Source organism: Nesoenas mayeri (genome assembly GCF_963082525.1).
Source record: "Nesoenas mayeri genome assembly, chromosome: 2".
Lineage (NCBI taxonomy): Eukaryota > Metazoa > Chordata > Aves > Columbiformes > Columbidae > Nesoenas > Nesoenas mayeri.
The window spans coordinates 76623904-76645435 of NC_137543.1; the positions used below are offsets into that span (position 1 = coordinate 76623904).

The 21532-nt window shown below is 40.1% G+C and overlaps 2 protein-coding genes across 2 annotated transcripts; both read right to left on the bottom strand.

The window, feature by feature from the left end:
- Window positions 1-1428: 1428 nt before the first annotated feature.
- LOC308037323 (carboxymethylenebutenolidase homolog) lies at window positions 1429-7734 on the bottom strand (the record flags this gene model as incomplete). Its single annotated transcript, XM_080339041.1, is given in 8 exon segments — window positions 1429-1507; window positions 1509-1606; window positions 2281-2372; window positions 3468-3610; window positions 4765-4872; window positions 7543-7552; window positions 7555-7678; window positions 7684-7734. Coding segments are annotated over 8 exon segments (705 nt in total).
- A 7758-nt stretch (window positions 7735-15492) lies between these two features.
- Window positions 15493-21121, bottom strand: LOC308037322 (carboxymethylenebutenolidase homolog; the record flags this gene model as incomplete). The annotated part of the gene is made up of 5 exons (XM_080339040.1): window positions 20611-21121; window positions 19845-19952; window positions 17838-17980; window positions 17332-17423; window positions 15493-15672 (listed from the first exon to the last, which is right to left on the bottom strand). The coding sequence occupies exons 1-5, from the start codon at window positions 20967-20969 to the stop codon at window positions 15493-15495; spliced, it is 882 nt and encodes a 293-aa protein (XP_080195166.1). The 5' UTR covers window positions 20970-21121.
- Window positions 21122-21532: the final 411 nt, after the last annotated feature.

A 21532-nucleotide genomic window follows, 5' to 3' on the forward strand; every position in this document is an offset into this window, starting at 1 on the left:
ACCTTCTGATACTAATGGAACTCCAGGAAAGCGGAATCATCATAGTTTTACACCGGCATAATCAAGGCACAGGAAACTTCCAGACCTTGACATTCTTCTCCCAGAAAAAAATGTGTTGTGAGAGCTGTATCACCCAGATAACAACTGGACTCATACTTTACATATAGATGGTATCATGAAAAGTGACAACTTATTAGCAGTCGCAGGCCAGAATTCTCTGAAGACCTCCCCATGGGAAAGATGAAGGTCCATTAGCAGCATGTAAAGAAGGAAAACACAGATGGGAAAAAGCAAAAGAAATTAGAATCCCATCAGGAGAGAGATGGCTAATATATACTGCTGACTATTTTTAAATGATACATCAAAATGTATATTTCTCAGTATACAAGTCCAATTTGAGAGATTGTCATTAGTAATATTAAGCCTTTCCAAAATTGCATTTTCTTCCCATTAAATCACATAGCAATCTTTTCAGTAGCACTGAGAAGGTGAAAAGGGACATAACTTCATTTCTCTCTGGAAGTACCAGCCCCCAGTGAAGATCCATGGCAGTTGCTTTCAAACTGCAGAACACAGGCCTTTCTCCCCAGGAAATGTAATTAACCCATGGCAGTCACTGTCACAGGCTGCACCAGAGGCCAACACTGCCAGAGGGTTCAGAAACAGACTGGCAAACCCACAGCAGCTCGGTCCCTCAGCTGCTGTGTGACACACCATGGCAGTGGCCATATCGAGCACAGGGCTCTCTCAAACCGCCGGAACGTGGGTTGAGAGGGGAAAATCTCCGGGCAGTTGTCATCCGAGACTGGGTGCTGAGGTGTCATAAGATCAATGGAAGAACTACGTAACAACATACATTATGCAAAAACACGTAACATTTCTTCTTTAAGCAGTAACTTTAGTTTGTAAGTCATACATTAAAACGCCAGGTTTGCACATTGCATTGTACTTTTGAATTCCTAAACTGACCAGGTGATCATCTATCGAGTTTCACAGAATAAGGTACACATCAAAAAGAAATAGTCTCTCAAAATGTGCTTCACCAAATAATGTCTTTGCATCCTTAAACTTTGGGCTCGTGATTTGTTTAGAACTTAGATGAACATGGGCCATAATACACACAGACATTAATGTACCATTAGTCTAACTTGTTTCAAGCCTTAAGATAAACCTCAAGGAAACTGAGTATATTTCACAGCATATTAAAACATGACACTGTTAGGTGCAATCTGAGGCTTCTTCAAAAGAAAGTAATATGAAAGTACCAATTAGAATCTACTGAAAAACTATATCTAAAATATTCTGTTTGCTTTTTTTCCCTTAATTTCTATTTCAACAAACTCTCCCCTCCAATTTTCTAAAATGTGTTAGCGAAAAACTTCAATGTATTGTACAATTGTATTACAAATAAAGTTTCTTGTTCTTCTATTAAATGTATTTATTCAGCCAGTTGATCATATCCTTTCTTCCTTCCTCAATGTAAGGCTTATCTTGAGGATTGATACAATCTTCTGTGATGTACAAAACCATGAGTTTGTCCAGGATAAATTTTAACTTCAAAATTGACTTTGCAGTTTTTCTTTAGCTTCTGCTTCAACAGGGTGGCCTGTAATATAGACCACAGTAGTAGCTATATTAATATAGCTATATTCCATGATGCCAGTCCTCTTCTTATTCATAATTCAACTCCCTAATTTATCATTCAGGCTAAGCACTAATAATGAAGCTCCATATAGGCAAACCGAAAAGCAAAAACCATAAGAAAAGACACCTTTACAGTAAGTGTCTAGAAAAATTGTTAGAATATAAAGGCAGGGCCAACAATCTGTACCAATTCAGACATAACAAAAGTATTTTCTGCCTGTGAAATGCGTAACAATGCTAAATACACTACAACTGAAAAAAAAGCTTCTAACAGACATCTATGGATGCGATTTGGCATATCCTACACCATTCGTGGGTTCCTAGGATCGATAAAAACCAAATTAATACAGCAAATAGTAGCTCCCAGATGAGAGTACTCCCAAATAGCAATGGGATTTTCATAGAACTTTGTTACCTGGCTTACTAGTCATGCTGTTTACAAAAGAAATAGACTAAAATTTTTTAAATCTAGTTTTCATTCTTTGCCTAGGTTACATTTGCCCTTCTATGTCTTCTATGTCTTTTCTGCTTATTTGTTGAACTTCAAGCCCTACTATGAGGCTGGGGTTTTACTCCAAATTCAGGATGGAAATTTAAATATGAAGAAATGAAGGAACATGGAGGTTATCAGCACACTTGATGCAGGGGAATGAAGTCATCTTTTTCAGCAAAAATGAAAAATGTAGGGTTCAGAAGATTGGATATATCATCAGAATCATTGATTAGTCCTAGAAAACATTAAAGAAACAAAAAACTCTCCAGCTGACTCTTAAGGTGAAATTCAGATTCAAATAGAGCACTCTGCTTCTGCAGTGAAAAGCTTTAATGTCTCAGGCAATATGCAACCATAAATACCAGCTTTACTTTCAACCTACTGTAACCATGGCTCCTAGAACACTGTCCTAGATTAAAACTCTATTTAAGCCAGTTTATTAAGATACATCAAATATCTGAATAAATAAGATTTGAAAGATGTTTTTGTGCATATGAGCTTGAGTTCTTTTTAACTGACTGGGAAAGTCAATGCTTTAGTAAGTAGACCAAAATTTACATTCTGAGAACGTTAGCAAAGGACAGCTTTAGCTATCCCAGCTTCTTGAGCAGAGTGTAAATAGAAAGCTGGTGTTAAAATAACCACAATCTAACTTTAGAGAGCAGCTAGATCAAAAATAACACAGTCTGCTCCCAGGTGAAGTTCTAGCTCTGCAGCATGCAAAGCAGTACTGAACAGGAAAAGGGAGCTATTAATAAGTTGGAGAAGGTGTCCAAAGGACAACATGTGTGTCTGTCCAGATCTGAAAAAAAAGACATGGCTGCTGTGGTCTATTCTGAAACTAGAAATAAATATCCTCACCACCATCTTCTTTGCATAATAGCCTTCCTACTTCGCTGAAGAATGAATAGAATAGAATAGAATAGAATAGAATAGAATAGAATAGAATAGAATAGAATAGAATATTTCAGTTGGAAGCGACCTACAACAATCATCTAGTCCAACTTCTTCATCTATTCAGGGCTGACCAAGTTAAATCATGTTGTGAAGGGCAGCGTCCAAATACCTCTTAAACACTGACAGGCTTGGAGTATCAACCACATCCCTAGGAAGCCTGTTCCAGTGTTTGACCACCCTCTCAGCAAAGAAGTGCTTCTTAATGCCCAGTCTAGACCTCCCCTGGCACAGCTTTGATGTATTCCAAGGCAAAATATCTCTCCTTATCAGTTGACAACCTGATTTGAAGAAATAATGCTATATCAGGTACCTAAGCTACACAATATAGATATGCATATGTACCTGCTTATATTACATCCTTGTATTTACCTACCATAGAGAGATACACCAGGCTTCAGTTCTGAGTAAGTCATCATCAGGTGACGTACAGCAACACCACCCCAGCAAAAACCAACGACCCCTAATTTCTTTACACCACACCGTTCCTTTAGATATTTCAGGACAACATCAGCTTCTTTGAAACATACAAACAAATGGAAATTTAGCAGGTACGGTAATACCAGTACTTGAAAATATGAAAAGAAAATGCAGAGATGCATATAAGGGTCCCCATATCATGTTGCTACTACATTTTCTTTCACATACTTTAAATAATTCATTAGTTCAGGCAAATATTAGGGGCTGCTAATCTGAACAGCCTATATGACAAGTGAAACCTCAGAGACAGGAGGTCTCTGAGAATGATTCAGTTACATCTCCCATAACCTTCTCATCAAATACAGTGTTGTGGGGCAGCCTCAACAAGCCTGACAACCCGTCTCCTGTGTGAGCTGCTTTTAAGCTGAGGCTCTGCCACTCAGCCTTGCTTGCCCTACAGCTCCTGCTCTGTCACAGCTGTAGATCTGTACCTTTGTCCAGATCATGGAACCACAGACCAACCTCCTGGCCTGGCTTTGGCCCTGCCACATCACTACAGACCTGCCTGGAGATCACTGGACTATGTCTGGTACTGGTTAATGTGTCTGGACCTGCCTCTGATCCCAACTGCCTCATTCCCAGCTTGAGCTCAGACCTGCCTCCATTGGCCCTGGCTGACACCCAGGTCTCTGCCCTGCCCATCTTTGTGGAGGACCCTGGGATGGAGCCCTGGCACTTCTCTTGGCTCCCAGCACTCTGCCCCCCAGGGAGCCACCAGCCCTCACTGCGCCCTGACAAAAGACCCGGCCATCAGCTACCCGGGGCCACTTACACCATGCTGAGCAAGTTACTATGGCGCTATCAAAAACTCTTTTCTTCTTTCCATAGAACATCTTAAAGCATCAGTCTGTTGCACTCATTGAGACTCAATATGTGAATTATGCTTTCTCACTGCTTGTGTCACCAGTCATTTTTAAACCATGCTTTTTGAGGCAGAGGAAGGAATTAGCAGTCTATGGTATCAACATCAGACGACAAAACACTAAGCCACTACTGAAAGAGTTGTCCTTGAACTCTGTTCAAGGCAAAATAAAAAGGTCACCGATTGCATCCACTTCTAAGGAGTCATTTTAAAAGTCCCCCTTCACTGATAGATTAACTGCATCCAAACTCAAAGAAAATAAAAAGGTGGAGGCAGGAATCAATATCTGACAGCAGCAGGCAATGTCATATCCAGCTCCCTGACGTCTTACTTGTTTATTTTCCTGGCATCTTGAGTTTTCAGGCAATTATCAAACTTGGAGCAGTCATCAAAAGACTTCCAAGTTTCTCTTCCTGCAAAGAAGTCTGGGCAGATGCCTCTGCACACCCAGACACACACACACAGACAAATGAAAAAAAAATTAATTAATCAAACACTGAATTTTTTTTTTGTAATTCATAACATGGAAGGTTCCTATGCAGGTGTAATTTTGTTTTGATTTCTTTTTTCCTGAGAAAGTAATATTGTTAAGTATCATTGTTAACTATTCCACAGAAATGCCTACAAGCATTAGAAAATATTTATAGGTTTCCATACAGGCTATTTTCAATTACTAAACCATATAATACAATTTGTGATACAAATCTAGAAAATATAAATTTTTTTTATCCCTATTATTTTACCTGCTTTGAGTATTTATTTTTAAGTTATACACAGCAAAACAATACACTCTCTTGTAAAAGATGACCAAACTAGGTCCTGATTACAACCATTTTAGATTTTGCATACAACATAATACTGTTTAACATAAATCCACCATTAATGCATTCCATTTAAACAAAGACAATTATGTAAAACAGTTATTTTCTACAGAACACGTCATGAGACTTACTTATGAGACAGAAAAAACAAACAAACAAACATACAAACACCTGGTGGACTGAAGTCAGAAAAGAACAAGTGAAGGTATCACATGTGGGAAGAAAGGGAAGAGACATAATTTGGTGACTAGAAAAAGGGAAGCACAGTAAGAGTCCACTCAGCACTAAAGAGGGTGTGCAAACCTTGGCTTGGGGTGACCTCAGCTGAAATGTGTTGCACAACCAGCAGCAGAATTGTGATGGTGCAGTCACTAGAAGATAATACAGTCTCCTCAAGCAGAAGGAAACAAGCAGAGACTCAGGAAGCTGCCATCACGAGGTGATCCCTAGATGCTGCTGTGTGTTCTCCCAAGACCAGCCCACAGGGCAGCAATGGGTTCCCTGGCAATCTGCTTTCCTCTTTCACTTATTAAATGCCTTTGATCTCTCCCTTCTCAGACACACAGTGTGTATCTCAGTGATCATGGTGATATGACTTGATCAGTTTGGCTTAAAGCAGATCAAAGTATGTTGCAAGTTTTGGGGTTTTTTTACTGTGTTTGATTTTTTCTGTGAAAAAACACTGACATTACAACATGCTTGTGTTTGGAAAAATACGGGCAAAATTGCACTGCCTTTGGTTAAGTACCCATTAAAAAGGTTACATACTGCTTTGACAAGGAACCTTCCCAAGCCCATGCAGAAGAACAGGTTTTTCCCCACTCACGCTAGCCTGATTAGATGCTACAAGCCAGCAGTCTTCATGTGGTCTCTGAAACACAGGTCTTACAGCTCCTCATCTCATACTGCACTAAGAAAAAAATCCTGCTATTTTCCTCTCAAAAAATATTGGTGCTCCAGTGCAGAAGCATCTTGAAGCAATCAGGGAAGACACAGACAGACCCTCTTCATTCAGACACAGCTGCCTGAAAACTCTCAGCTCTCCTCCTGCCTAGAGCAATGGAAACCTCAACCTTCTTCCCTTCACCACTGATTTATTAGCACTACGGGTGGAGGGAAAGAAGGTGTTACAAAAAGAAGTGTGACATGGAATGAAGCACAAGGCAAAATTACAGGAAGTGTGGAGAAATACCAATTCATCAGACACTGAGCAGATTCTTACTGTAATAAGGAAGCACCCTGCCATACTAGTGATTTGCCCATACCCTGCACAGCATGAAAGGTGTGTGTCCAATCTCGTGTTGAGAATTATTGCATTCAGTCACAAGAACACCATACTTCCAATCATGGAGCAGAATAGGGGATGTCAAGTCCTCAGAAAATACAGTACTAAGGAGCAGACTGTAGACCAATTAATTGTTCCAGAACATCAGAAAACCATAATCCTCACAAAGTTAGTATTTTGATCTGACAGAGACACAGACCTCCTTTCAGCTCCACAGTCAGATCTCAGCCACATGGCAATTGCCTGCTGGCATCTGACTTCCCTCCCACTCCATAGCCTGAGGGCATTAAAGGCACCATATATCAAACCTAGAACACTACGGAATTAGGTGAAAGTTTGCTTTTTTGATCTGTAGACCAGTCCCAACCCTATATGGATATTTGCAATGTATACTGCAAATGGAGTACCTTGCAGCATATACAGTTATTGCAAAATGTTGCTGCATTTTGGAATATAACTGCTCTATGGCACGGAAAATAAGTGTGAAAGATTTGAAGGGGGGAAGAGATTGTATTCAACACCCCATGTGTGTATATGAGTCATTCCTATGCACATATTTAATGTTCATATTCAATATCATAGTCAAAATATATGACATTCATTCATATTTCTGCTGATAACTTTTTAAAAATGCTATTATATAATTTAGCCTTAATGGCTGCTTATTTTAAAAGGCTTCTAAGAGCAGAATGTTTCAGAATACACTATTTTTTAAAGCCATTGCACATTGTTAGGAAATTTAGCAGAATCACTTTTTACAGCATTGTGTTTTCAATATTCTATGAGTTCTATGTGTGCCATTGTTTCTTCTGTAAACAGCACAGTATGGAGGAAGCATGCTGTAATCTGCAACATTTCACAGCAATGTTCCTTTGTGGTTTTTTTATTATGAAGACATATAACTCAAACTACCCTTGTAATAGTTTCCTCTCATGTAGGGGAATAACTGTTCTAACATAAATCATAAAAAGTGGGATTTCTTGAAGAATAAGATCTTTCTTACATGTATCCACGTGTCTGGTGTTTGGGAGTTGCCATGCAAATATATCATGAATCACAACCACAGCTTTGTCTGTGCTGGCAGGTGGTTTGCAAACATACGCCTTGAAGTGCTCAACTTGCACTTCTTTCCCACAGCCTCATAATCAAACCTGTTTCCAATACCACATGGGCAGGGCCTTGATTCATGTGCCATCTAGGAATCTGCAAGAGAGCAGAAAGGACAAACAGTAATATAATCTATTTACAGTAATGTCGAGGGTTAAGATTGCGGGATGACAATAAAACCCTGGCAGATGTATTGTTAACCCCTTCTTCCCCCCCACTTCCCCCTTTTGCCCCTCCCTCTCCCCCCTTCCACTCAGGACAGGCGATCGGGAGAGAAAAAGAAGGACAGAGAGAAGAGAGTTGGAAAAATTAAAGATGTTTTACTAATGCTACTAATAAGAATAGAGAAAATAATACAAAATATACAAAACCAATCTTGAAAGTCTCAGCAACTGCAGAGCCGGCACCCAAAGTCCTGGATTAGACTCCACAGCCAACCAGAGCTGGATTCAGTCTCTCACTAGGCCTCAGTTCGCAGGGACGACTAGCAAGGTCCTCTCCTAATGTCGGCCATAAGCAGAAGGGAAAAAGGGACGAGATCCTCGTGATCTCCCATTTTATATGAAGTATTCATGTGAATGGAATGTTATACACAGTTGGTCAGTTGTTCCTCGTCACCCCTCTCGCGAGATGTCCATCCATGCTTATCAATAAGTTTGCATTCCATTGCTAGGTTTTACCAAAACATGTGTCTGGTTCTCCAGGAAAATGCAGTTAATATGAAGGCTTTAGCTGACAGGAAAAAATTCACTGAAAGAGAAACTTGTTTTTTAACAAAACCAGGACAAGTAACAACTGTGATCATGAGTCATTTTCATGCAGTCCCCACAGTTCCTTCAGACATTTGGTACTGCAAGGTTAGAAGTGAAAGCTCCAGGTGTTTATTGTAAACAGGCGGCTCTTGACACCTAGTCCTGTCTGGTGCCATAAATATTCATGAAATCCAGGTCAGTCAGCAGAACCCAGGAGTGCAGTGAGGCCAGAAGGGTTTATGTCAGTCCACCATTCCTGGCTTGGTGCCTGGAGCAATCCAGCATGTGATAACTACATTTCCATGTGATATCCCCACACACTGTGCTTCATGACTACTCCTCTCATCTGTTCTTACAGCTCTTCCTCACAGGCTGGCACCTGGTAGCTCCTGCTGTTACTCCTGTGAGACCTCTCCAAGTTTTCATCGTGCATGTCCCCCTTCCCTTCCTCTATGGGGAATCCAAGGCTGCTGCATACCTGTACTTTGCTGATGCCCTTGTATCCCCTGCTGCCTACAGCCCTTTACCAAGGGGCCCATCATTAATTGACATCTCTAAAAGTTCTAATAAATCAGCTAGAAGATGGCAAATCAGCAGAGGGTTTTCTCTGAGCTACTCTCTATGTAATCTGAACTGAGAATGGTCAGAGGAATACAGACATACACTAGATCACAGATATGTAACTTCTCTAGAGGTAAGCAGTTTAAGGGACAAATTAGAAGCTACTTTATTTCTCAACTCGAGAGGTTTCTGAAGCATTTATGACCAAAGAGGTCTCCTCAGAAGGATCCCTCAAGCTCAGTTTAATTTCCTATTCCTTTGACCTGGGGATAGGCCACTTTAGGATCTTTTTTAAACTCGACTAACTTTTGGTACCTCCTACTCCTCCTCCCCACCAAGCACTAGGTGGTCATAATATAGCCTTTTTTCCACCCCAGTTTGAGAAACTGTTTAACCTACTAATAGCTCTGCAGCCACTCTTAACCAGTCAAAATGGCACTGTTAGCTTACTAAAAAGAACAAGTTTTTCTTCCCAAGTAAGTACATGTACTGGAATGACATTCCTTGGTCTGGCTGGTCCCCTTGCTAAAGTGAAATGCAGCATGCTGGCAATAAAAAATGAATGCACTCTTTAATGCTTTACTGTTTTTTGTTAGGAGTATATCTTAACCATTTAACCCCTTCTAGATTTTCTAACTAATTCAAACAGACCTTTAATGCACTTCCAGTACTCCCTCCCTTCTTCAATGTCTCTGCTACAAATGTGTGTATCACAGTAAATGGTATTAAAAACAAAACAGGAAATTACAGTGAGCAACAAATTACTCAAAATCCTGCCTCTTTATAGCAGTTATGCTCTTTTCACAGGACAGCACGTTTTGGGGTGATACGCAGAGGTGTTCCCAGCACTGAGAACTGTCTCTCTCTAAGGTTACCTCTCAACAGTACCTTCTGTGAACAAAGTTGGCCTTTTGAAATCAATCACCACCCAACCTCCAAAAGATGCAGCTGGAGTTCAACCTCCCAGACTTGACTGCAGCTTTGCTAGCATTACAATGAAGCCAAAGTACCTTTTCTGAATCCCATGCAAAGTAAAGGCATGAGACTTCAAATGCACTCTGTATAACTGGCTTGACTTAGAACAACTCTCATACGATTGTGCTTGCCAACTGTCTTTCTTTATGAGCAGTTCATCTGAGCAGTAAGCTGACAATAATTGATTTCTATTTAAGTAAAAGACTTGTTTCTTTAAAATAAATCTGTTTAAAAATACATGTTAAAACACAAGCTGTGTATAAACAAAGCAGCAGCATTGCCAAGGTTTATTAAACATCAACAACACACTGCATCAGTAAGTTCTTTTAAAAAAACCAATGACTTGAAGAATGTTTATTAATTATTCACAGAAAGGGGTAAATTGTCTTGCACTGCTGAGGCTATCCTTAAAAACAGGTCAAAATTCACAGCATAACCTTTTAACAGAGTGATGGTGGTGAAAAATACTAATTAACCTGTCAAGGATGCAGATTTTCACTAGTATGTAAGGACAGTTCACCAAAGAGATTAATGGAGATGTTGAGCAGACCATGAACAAAACACTTCTTTTCCTCCCACACCCTGCAGAATTGATCTAGTACAGCTGAAATAGATTAAATAAAAATTGCAGGAACTCAGGATTTTAAAAGTTGTTTATTAATTGAATTCTAATTTTCACCTATATGTAATTCAATAACCACAAATTTAATGAGCAGAAGATTGCTAGTTTAGGAATCTGACTGTATTTGCAGTTTAGATCAGTTCTTCGCACTTGCATTCATGAAACTTCGTCTGAGGCTGGGACACATGAAAAATTTTTACATATCAACTACTCAGGTTTGTTCTCCACTTCAGAACTCAGCTGCATTACCATCTCTTTTGACTTTTCTTTCATAGCTTTCTGAAAAATGATTTTCATCATGACTTTAAAGAGCTGCATGGCTTGCCTTTTTTCAAAAAATTACTCACTAAATGTTACAGTCTCACAGTTTTAGATGCTTTGTCACATTTAATCAAGCCCCCACACTGCATATTTACAGACCAGATCTGGCATTTCCATTGCCTTGATTTACCTTTCCCAGTTTCAAGATTTAGGCTACCACATAAGCCTCTTCTATAAAATAAAACCAAATAGTAAAACAATTTTGGTAAGACTCAGTTTAAGCAAAGAGTCTGATCTGTGAACTTCTAATATTGTGGCCCTAGCACAACAGCATCTGTGCCCTTGTCCCACCCACAGCGGTGAGCCTGGGGCTACAGCATCAACACAGAAAGAGGTAACAAGACTCACAACAGTTTCAGTTTGAAACACTTCTGTGCCTTCTCCTTCACCCCTCTATTTATTCTTTCCATTGCTCAGAAACACCTCAGCAGCTTTTTTCCTGCTTCCTTATGGGATGTCATCAAGGTCGTAACTCCTGTCTTCTCATCCAGCGAGCTCTGATCTTCAGGTGACAGGAGCAACAGATATGAAACTGGAAAAAATGGTCTCCATAACAGTCCACACTATAGCAGAGGCTTCTCCTACCTTTACTGATTGCTGGTGATGCTTGGATAGCAGAAGTTCAGATTTACTAGTTGTTAATCTTTGAATGCTACTTCTTCTGTGATATATATTTGAGTTGTCTAAAGTCCATCCCCTTCCAATTGTGCTTTAGTTTGCTGAGTAATTTTAATGTGACTTTGCACTATTTAGCCAATGAAGTTTAAATAACAGAGAATTACAGAGATTAACGCAGCATTCTGGAACTAATACTGTTTGTCATGGGTAAAATGCTCTTATACAGCTCAGTACACCTCTACTTATATTTGTTTTTTAAAAAACAAAATCTGACTCATGATGAGCAAGCATAAACAGAATACCCTCAGGGTGCAATTCAAATCATGCTTCTTCCAACTCATTGGCTTATCAAGTTTTAATGACGTCCCAAGGCAATCTGATTTTGCCATGTACAGGAGATCAATCGATAAACATTCAGCAGTGCAAACAAAATGTAGGGTGTGACAACATTGTATCACAACCAGGGCTCCCTCTGAATAGCTAGAGAGTCCTAAGGAGGAGGTGACATTCTACATTTTATCATAATGCAGCAGGCTACACTGCCTTGCTGCACGGAGACAACATTCAGCAGCTTTGCTTGCTGCAGCTTCCCACTTACTAAGAAACCCGGTTCCCCCCGCTAGTGGTGTGCATTTACTGCAGGATTTGACAGGAACTGTTTAGAGTGTTGATTATTCCACTTAGAGACAAACCCCCTAAAAGTCTTCATGGTGACAATCAAGGAGAGGGGCCCCATCTTGTGGACATTTCCTTGAGCGAGTACGGCTGGGAAGCTGTTGAACACGGTGCTTTTAATGTGGTGTGGAAAAGCCAGCTCTGATAGTGAGCTGCGACAGGTCCTGCCTAAATTAGAGTTAAGGCCGGGCTGAGTGGCATTATGTGCAGAAAACATCTGCTTTCTTTCTCCCGAGGGAAACCATCCTCCCCTTTCTGCAGGTGCAAGGAATCTGGTCTCAATATGTCTTTTAAGGACCTGGAGGAAAGTTTATGCTCTGCCTTGCAAACTCCTTACCTGTGCACTGAGGGTTGACAGCAGAGGGGAATGAACTGGTATGAGGTCAGGGCAACCACCACTGCCGAGGTCAACCAAGCAAACCTGGGAACAATTTAGCAGCAGCCCCAGAGGCCGTGGCACTCGTGGCCATGTGCTGTGAATGGCAGGAGAGTCTGGATCCTCAAGCACAGCTAGAGACACCCTGTGCCACTCATGACAACCCAGGCTCTATGCATTTGATAGAAGAGCACAGGTAGGCTCTCATACCTCTTCCATAGAGCTGTTTACACAACCTGCAGCTGCGTCCCACACGTGCTATCCCACAGATACAACACCCACCTCATTAGCTTAATCTAAGGAGGCTCCCCACTGAATACTTATTTTTAAGAAGCTGTGTAGTATTTGGGAAAACAAACAGGAGAAAGCTGCTGCACCTGTGATGTGTGTTTCTAGCCTACTTTGAATAGGTTTTTAATGTCAAAAATGCAACTGACATTTTTCAATTTGGGCCAAGCTAAAGCAGATATTTCTTTACCAGCTCCCTCAAATTTGTATTTTTCTGATTAGCAAAAGCTTCACTGCACTCACCTCCTACAAAAAAAATGATATTATGTATGGTGCTGCCTTCACAAACAATACTTGGAGGATTTTTCTAAGGTCACAAAGGCATAGAGGGACAGGAGTGGTGCCAAGGGCCTGGAGCTCTCTTTGTGGTATGCAGGAATGCTGCAGGGTTAGGATCTGGATGTTTGGCTACATGACATACAGCTAGTGACCTCATATTTCCCTTTGGGGACCCAGGCTAACACAGGCTTGGGTCATCATGCAGAAAGCACCAGGTTAACATGGGGATGCTGGGAGTGGTCAGAGGAAGTTTGTCATTGAAGGTGTCCCTGGAAATCACCATGTCCAACCTCCCGCCACGGGCCAGGATGGCTTCTAAGCCAGACGGAATCACTCAAGGTTTTACCCCAAGGGGTTTTGAAACTCTCTGAAGGGGGAGTTTCCATCACTCCTCTGGGCAGCTTGCTCCAGAGCTTGGGTGTGAAACTGTCGACCTCTTGCTCGGGAGTGCAAAGGGTGGTGTCAGCGGCTGGGATCTGGGGTGGGGAGGGCTCTGGGCAGCAATCGGTGTCGGGTCACAGGTACCTCACCCCAGTGGGGTGCAGAGTGGCCTGGCGCTCCCTGGGCACGGTGGGACCGCCCTGGGGGGAGCCACTGGAGCAATCTGGCCAGGAGGGTCACTGGTATTCAAGAAGAGCCTGGACAACGCCCTCAGACACATGGTGTGAATTGTGGGGTTGTCCTGTGCCAGGACAAGAATCACACAGGATCACAGAATGTTAGGGATTGGAAGGGACCTCGAAAGATCATCTAGTCCAATCCCCCTGCCAGAGAAGGAACACCTAGATGAGGTTACACAGGAAGGCATCCAGGCAGGTCTTGAATGCTTCCAGAGTAGGAGACTCCACAGCCTCCCTGGGCAGCCTGTTCCAGCACTCTGTCACCTTTACTGAGAAGTTTCTTCTCAAATTTAAGTGGAACCTTTTGTGTTCCAGTTTGTACCCATTACCCCTTGTCCTATCATTGGTTGTCACCAAGAAGAGCCTGGCTCCATCCTCGTGACACTCACCCTTTATATATTTGTAAACATTAATGAGGTCACCGAGTCGGACTCAATGATCCTTGTGGGTCCCTTCCAACTCAGGACATTCTATGATTCTGTGATATATTTTTATTTTATCCCTCTATCTCGATGTCAGAGGAAATGTTGCTGAGAAGCATGTGGTTTGTACAGTGCCTTTAAGCTTGTGACTTCTCACAGCAATAGTTCAAAATCCTCAGTCTGCTGAGGTGAGCAGGCAACCAGCAGACTGTGACCAATTAGTTGTGCTGACAGGATGGCAATGTGCAAAACTGCCAAATGTTCTTGATATGGAAGGGAAAGCAGGATCCGTGCAGTAGCCTTGATTTATGGCTACTTTGACAAGGAAACAGGGTAAGAGATTAACAAATGTTGAAGAAAATAAAAAGGGATGCAGGTCCCTTAGAAGATCTCTGAGTAAACACAAGTTGCCAAGTCATTGCCAAAGCAGTGAGTTTTAAAAAAAGAAAAAGGGATGAGGAGCAAAACTGAAGCCAGTGTGGTAAGAGTAAACATGGCTATTTATTGTTGTTTATATGCTGTGTACTTGTGAGGAGGTAAGTGATAAAGGGGAAGAACTGGAGAGGGGAACAAAGGATATAATGTTATAATGTAAAGCAAACAATGTAACCAGGACTGAGTGGAAGTATGTGTTTGTCAGCCCTGTGCCTGACCACCACAGCATGAACCAGCACAATAAACCCGCTGTTTCCACAGTGTGTTACTTCTGCAGCCAGGAGGGACTGGTTATGTTTCCCTTTGACATTGATGAAGGAATACTAGACGTGCCCTTCTCAACACTGCCAGGAGAATACCTGGGGGTTGCCACCTAACAATATCATTCCTTCCTCACTCCTTAACATAGCCAAATGTTTGTTTCATGCATGGGGAATTCTGCCCAGTACAGCAGTATACCTGAGACAAATGCTTTGTAGTTAGTTAATTAAAGTCTATATGCAAAACTGGGGCATTTCTGTGTTAACACATGTGACCACCAATCATTATACCAAAATAAATCCTGAAACTATTCAGGTAAAGTCAGAATGAAGTCATGCACACTAGCACAAACAAATGGATATATCATTACTATTGATGTCATAGTGCAGAATAATGAAGCAAATACAAAGCAAGATAATTTCAATTGACATTTAATTCTGAATTGTCCTTTAGTCCAACTTGGGTTTAACAATCTTGTGTAAATTTTGTAAAAAAATAATTAAGACCTATAAATTAAAATGTTCTTATTTTTCTTTTTGATAATTTTTAAAACCAGATAGTTTTCTCTAGAACATTTTCTTCTCTAAAAATTAATTAAATCAAATGCTGATCTTGAAGCTTAGTTTTACTTTATGCCTTTGTCAAATAAATTGTTTAATCCAATCAATCATATCCTTTCTGGCTTCTTCAATGTAAGGTTTGTCTTCAGGTTTCATATCTTCTGGCTTCAGCTGTGCAAACCCATGAACTTGTCCAGGATACACTTTAATTTTATATGCAACTTTGCAGTACTGTTTCAACTTGTCCTCCAGTAAGGTGATCTGTAAAATAAAATATTTTTTCTATTATATTGTGGCTTTTATTTTTTAAGTTTGCTAAACTTGTTGTTTCTCATACTGCTACATCTACGCCTTTTCTCAACTGCCATGCTTGAAGCACGTTCTGTTGCTCAACAGATGAGAAAACCTCTCTTTGGAATGTGAGAAAGAAAAGTTTTTTAATAGGTGCGGGTAAGTCCGAGAACCTCAACAGTTACTGCAGAGGTGGTTTAGTAAATCTTATTGCCATAAAGGAACAGGTGCTTTTTTATTCAGAGACTTAATATGGCTTGTAACCTAATTTTCAGCTCTGATCTTGAGAACACACTCCCTAAACCTCAGTGATTCTTTGCCCAAAATATTTGGTAAGTTTAATAATAGAATATGAGAAAGCACAGGGTTTTAAAATTTTACTGTATAATAAAAGACACTTCTCTTCTTTTGAAGATAAGTACACATATGCTTGCACAGAGTACCAATCATATGATTATGTACCTGTACACATCTGTAGACATTTTGAGCTCATTTCCATTAAAAAGTCAGGGGGGAAAAAAGGAGAATGTTCACTTATTTTACCCCTTCAAACTTAATTCTACCCATTGTTCAGATTAGAGGCAGTACTGTAATTTATTTCTTGTTTGCTTTTTTTTTTTTTTTTCCCCCACAGAACCTGTTATTCCTCAGTGCAGAAAACAATGTATTTGGTTTGAGGATCTTTTTTTTTAATACAGGATTTTTTCTTACACAATTTGCACAGACAGCTCAGAGACAGAGCTTCAGGAGAAAAAGGTATGGTTTCAATGTGTAACACATGATGGAAGAAATGTATTCATGAAAATTGTGCCCCTGGGAAAAAGATGTTTTCCCCATAAAAAAGGGACAGGGAGTGAATGATTTGTTTTCTTGTGCAGAGGAGACACATATTTGAAGTACAGATCAACATACTGAATAACACAACTAGAAGTAAATATTGACTGGCTTCTGCATTCCCAGAGCACACTGCCAGTTCCTCAGTTAGGCCCTACTCCTACATAACAAACTATGCTAGAGGTGGAATGTTATCCCTGTCACTGAAGAGGGCACCAGTTTCCTACCCATATATTTATCCAGCCTCTCAGATACGCTTACGGTAGAGGTTATATGAGAATATGGATGGCAGCCAGGAGTCAAAACAGAGTCCATAAGTTGTCATCGTCTTGGTTAAAATTCACATCCACTCTTCTGACACAGTTCATTTTGCCTTCTTGTACCAAAAGCAATTAGTCATTGGTCCACATCATCAGAAAGTTCGGTTACTAGGCTGAAATTATTTTTTTATCCATTCGAAGTCCAAATTCAGTGGTTTAACTACCTGTTCTCTCAGCCAAAGCAGCATTATCCAAATGTTTGTGGTGTTAGGGTCATACCAGCTGGGTTTCCCTGCCCAGTTTCACACTCTGCTTATCCAGCCACTCATAGATCGATGACTTGTCTCTACTGCATTTGTCACCTCAAAAAAGGAGCTTTGAATAACCAAAGCAAAATATGTGGGAAGGAGATATATAAGCGAAACAATCCAGACTGATTTTTTCTATCTGAAAATGGTTTCTAACAAGCTAGGATTTCTGTTTGAGATAAAAGAACTATGGGAAAAGAAAAAGCATTTCCAGTACAACAGCTTACCTGATCATAAGAAATAGTGTGGTCTTTCTCACCAAAAATAAAAAATGTGGGATTTAATAAATCATATCTTTCTTCAGAGTCCCTAATTATTCCTAGAATGTATTTGAGAAACAGTCTGTTAGTGAGGTTAACATTCTTGCAAGATAAATGTCTAATTAAAAGACAAAATTTCTACTTTGGTTTACTCATTAAATACTTTTTTAAGATCAGGAGAGTTTCTATTCTGATTGGGAAAAAAAGCATTTGGAAAATATATTTCCCCACCCTCCAAGCACTAAACAAATAGATTAGAAAATTTCTGTGCAAAAGGAAACAACTTTTTTTCTGGTTTCCATCATTCTTAATTTTTGATACTAATATAGCACGTTGCTGAAATAATGATAATTAAAATCTGCAACTCATCTTTGAGGTGACTGTTTACAGAAATTATTATAAAGCAGTAACTATACTTACAAACTACACATAGCCATGTGAGCCCATATAAGTTTTCATGTGTTCTACATTACCATAGAGGGATACCCCAGCGGCTAATTGAGGATTTTTCAGCATCAAGTGATGTGCTGCCATTCCACCCCAGGAAAACCCAGCGATACCGATCTTCTTTGCACCACATTGCTCCTTTAGATACTTCAAGGTAACATCAGTTTCCCTAAGACATGTAAACAAAAGCAAACTAAGGAATCTATCGCAGAATCAATACTTGACAATTTAAGAAAAAAATTAAAAGAGATACATGAATTTTTCTGCATCTGCACTTCCAATCATTTTAAACAGAGAATATTTTAAAAACACATTTCAGCCCAAAGCAGCAGCTTCTGTTCTTGAACAGGAGTTAACATCTCTGGTTCTAGTGTAGGGAAGTACAGGAATATGTACTTAAATGCTTATCTGAATTGTGACCTGCTTCTATTGTTTTCAAAGGAAGCAAATTTTTAATTGAATTACTTTGTCTAGGACAGGAAAGCTAAAGACATATCTGCAAGTAGAACAACATCTTGCATTATGGATTATAGGAACAGATAAGTTTCACTGTGCTATCTCTACAGAGTTCAGCTGTTTAGATAAAGATCTATCTTGAGTATGTCATTCCTGTTGCATGAGTTAACACTAAAATATTCTACCAAGCCCACATGCAATAACGCTATAACACTACTATACTAAAGTAGCAATCACTCAAAATTAAACTGTCAGTAACTATAATGTTTAAAAAAAATCAGGTATCACATGATGTGCAATAAAAAAATATGCAAATTATTTTTAAAGTTGGTCAGAGCAGGAAATTTTTTTTAATTGCTGTCTTCTTAGGTCTCAGTATAATTATCTTTTTTGTTATCTACAGAGTTCAAAGTGAATTTTAAATGCAGACTGCACATACTAATAACTGTATTTTCAAACATTGTGCCTAGTAGTGTGGTCATCACAGGTTTGGTTAGTGTGACAAAAAAAGCAGTATGAGAGTGACACAATCAGAAGATAGTGTCCTAGGCCTACAGTGTGTGCGCTGTGAAAGGATGATCTCTCTCAGATTTTATTTGTTTGGAAGGGTACTAAGTCATGGGTGTGTTGCAGTCTTTGTGCTCTGAAAGTACAATAGATCTGACCTTGAGGGAAGCTATAGGTGAACCCTTAAAAGACAGCGCAAGTAGGTCCTCGAGGTCTTAATTGCCTAAGAGGGTGCCCACATATCTACTCACTCTTTGGAGTAGGATTTTTACTTTTTATAGGTGTTAGTCATTTGGGGTTTTTTCCAAAAAGTTGTTATTTTATGGTCAAAAGTTTTGCTGAAATATGTTGAGGATAGGCTGTGACTGCTGGAACCTCTTGAAAGGGTCAGCAGACTACTTGTGGCTTAAAAGATGATAGCTTAGTAATAGGGTGTCACTGCCTCACTCTAATCTTCTGGAGTTTTGGGCTGTGGTGATAGATGCTGAAAAAACAGGGAAACCTTGTTCCAGGCACTGCTAGGCTCTACAAATAGTGGGCACTCTATTTCACATTGAAAAAAAGAGTATAGTTTATCAGATATATCTTAGGTTTTGGGCAGTCTTGCAAATTTTGATTTAGTTGCTCAGGAGAATATCATCTGTACCTATCATGACTTACGAGGCAGAAAGCAACATGAGCAAGTGACAGCTGGCTAATAACATGAGTAGTTGTGGAAGAGTTTTCCTCCTTATCTTGAGGAACTGGAGGCAGAGTCAGCACTTGTGGGTGAGAATGCTGAGTATTGCTCAGCCTGTGAAACATGGGCTATGAGCCTGTGCGGCCAGTGTGGCATAGTTAGAAAAGGGCCAAGAAAAACAAGATGAGGACAGTTAAGCAGTGATGGACAGAGCAGATGATCCTTTCCGAATCCCAGCCAAGACAGTGCTCAGAACCACGGAAGAACCACCCAGAATAGGGAGTTGTGTGTGTGCAGCCAGCTTGCCCTGCAGTCAGGTGCCACTTTTAACATTTCATACAAATACCCCTCATTTGCTAGATGTTCTTTAAAGTTCAAACATGCGTCTTACTTGTCTACTTTCATAGGATCATGCTCTTTCATCCAGTCAGCAAAGTCAGCCCAGTGGTCAGTAGATTTCCAGGGTTCTGTTCCCTTGAAGAAGTCTGGGCAAATGGTTCTGTGTGAGACATGATATCAAGTCAAGTTTCACATCCAGGTGGGGAGAATCTGTGGATGTCTAAATGTTTCCTAATGTCTTTTCTACTCCAGAGTACACATCTACACGGTTACTATCTGAATCATATTCTACCCATCCTGTTCTGGCAATCAGCAGAGCTAAAAATATATGTCTTTCTATGGAAAAAACAACAATAACAGCATCAACACCACCACCACCAACAAGCTACAGATAAACTCATTATTTCCTTAGATATACTTAATACAAAAGTAAAGGGATTAAGCAACACTCCTGATTTAATTAAACAGATATATGCCTCTTTGCTAGTAAAAGCAATAGCAACTATTTGAAAGGTTTGGTTCTGAAAAGCTTATACAACTTAAAGATAGATACCAACATTTAATCACCCATGCTACCACATAAGCACGAACACTGGCACTTCATGACTCTCCTTGTGGCTTTGTGCCCAGGTAGTCATGTTTGATGGGTCAATTTTGGTAGACTGGGTGACCTCATGGGAACGTTTTGTCCCTTTGTGTTTTTATTCGCTCAGACTGAGATGGTATAGTTGCCCTATGTGTGTGGGAAACATCACAAGCTTTAGGCCTGGTGACCCATCAGTGCATTTAAGAGGAAGATAGGAAAGATGGTTGCTTACATGTATCCATGACCTGCAATCAAATCGACTATGTATCTAATGTCTGGGAACTGCCATCCAAATACATCATGAATCACAATCACAGCTTTATCTGTGAAAAAAGATGGTCTGCAAACATATGCCTTGATGTGCTCAATTTGTACTTCATGTCCAAGACACCCATATGGAGATCTTTTCCCAGTATCATATATTAAAGGATTTGACATTTGGAAACCTAAAACAACAACAACAAAAAAAAAAAGACAACAATGAGAGCAAGAAAGCAAAAATAATTCGATAACACAAATTATTAAGGGAAAATAAAGGTAAATATGATCTGCAGAAAGTAGTTCAATAACTTCTGTAAATAACATTGGCATCCTTGCCTAAAGGAGAAAGTAAAACAAAAGCAAAAGCAATGTTCCAGTGCAGAATGGCTCTTAACCCACTATGTGTTATTAAGCTGAGAATTAAGAGAAATACCAAAAAACAAAGTTATTAAATTACAAGCAACCTGGACAGTTAGGTCCTGACTCCCATGTCATGTTTGTTTTTCTCCCATGCCACTCGGCTTCAGATGTCACTCTTTCTCCTGGTATGGGACCATCACACCCATCTTCATGGGGAATCCCATGCTGGTTTCTCTGAATTATGTGATGGGTAGGGATGACAGAACTAAACTGCTGCAGAAAAGCAGAGTGTTCCATGCTTCTCTCTGTGCCAGTGCCTGCAAACTAATCTGCAGTTTTGGTGGCTGCACAACAGTTGTTCTGGGAGCAGAGGTATTTGGCGCAGTTGAAAGACTGCAGTATGGATTTCTAAATTAGGTTCCAATGCCTTCAGCCCATATGCTCTTGAAAGGGATTGCAAGAAAATAAACAGATATGCAAATCTCATTCAAAATATGTGAGGGTATTTGGTTTTGTCCCTTTTCCAAAAATAG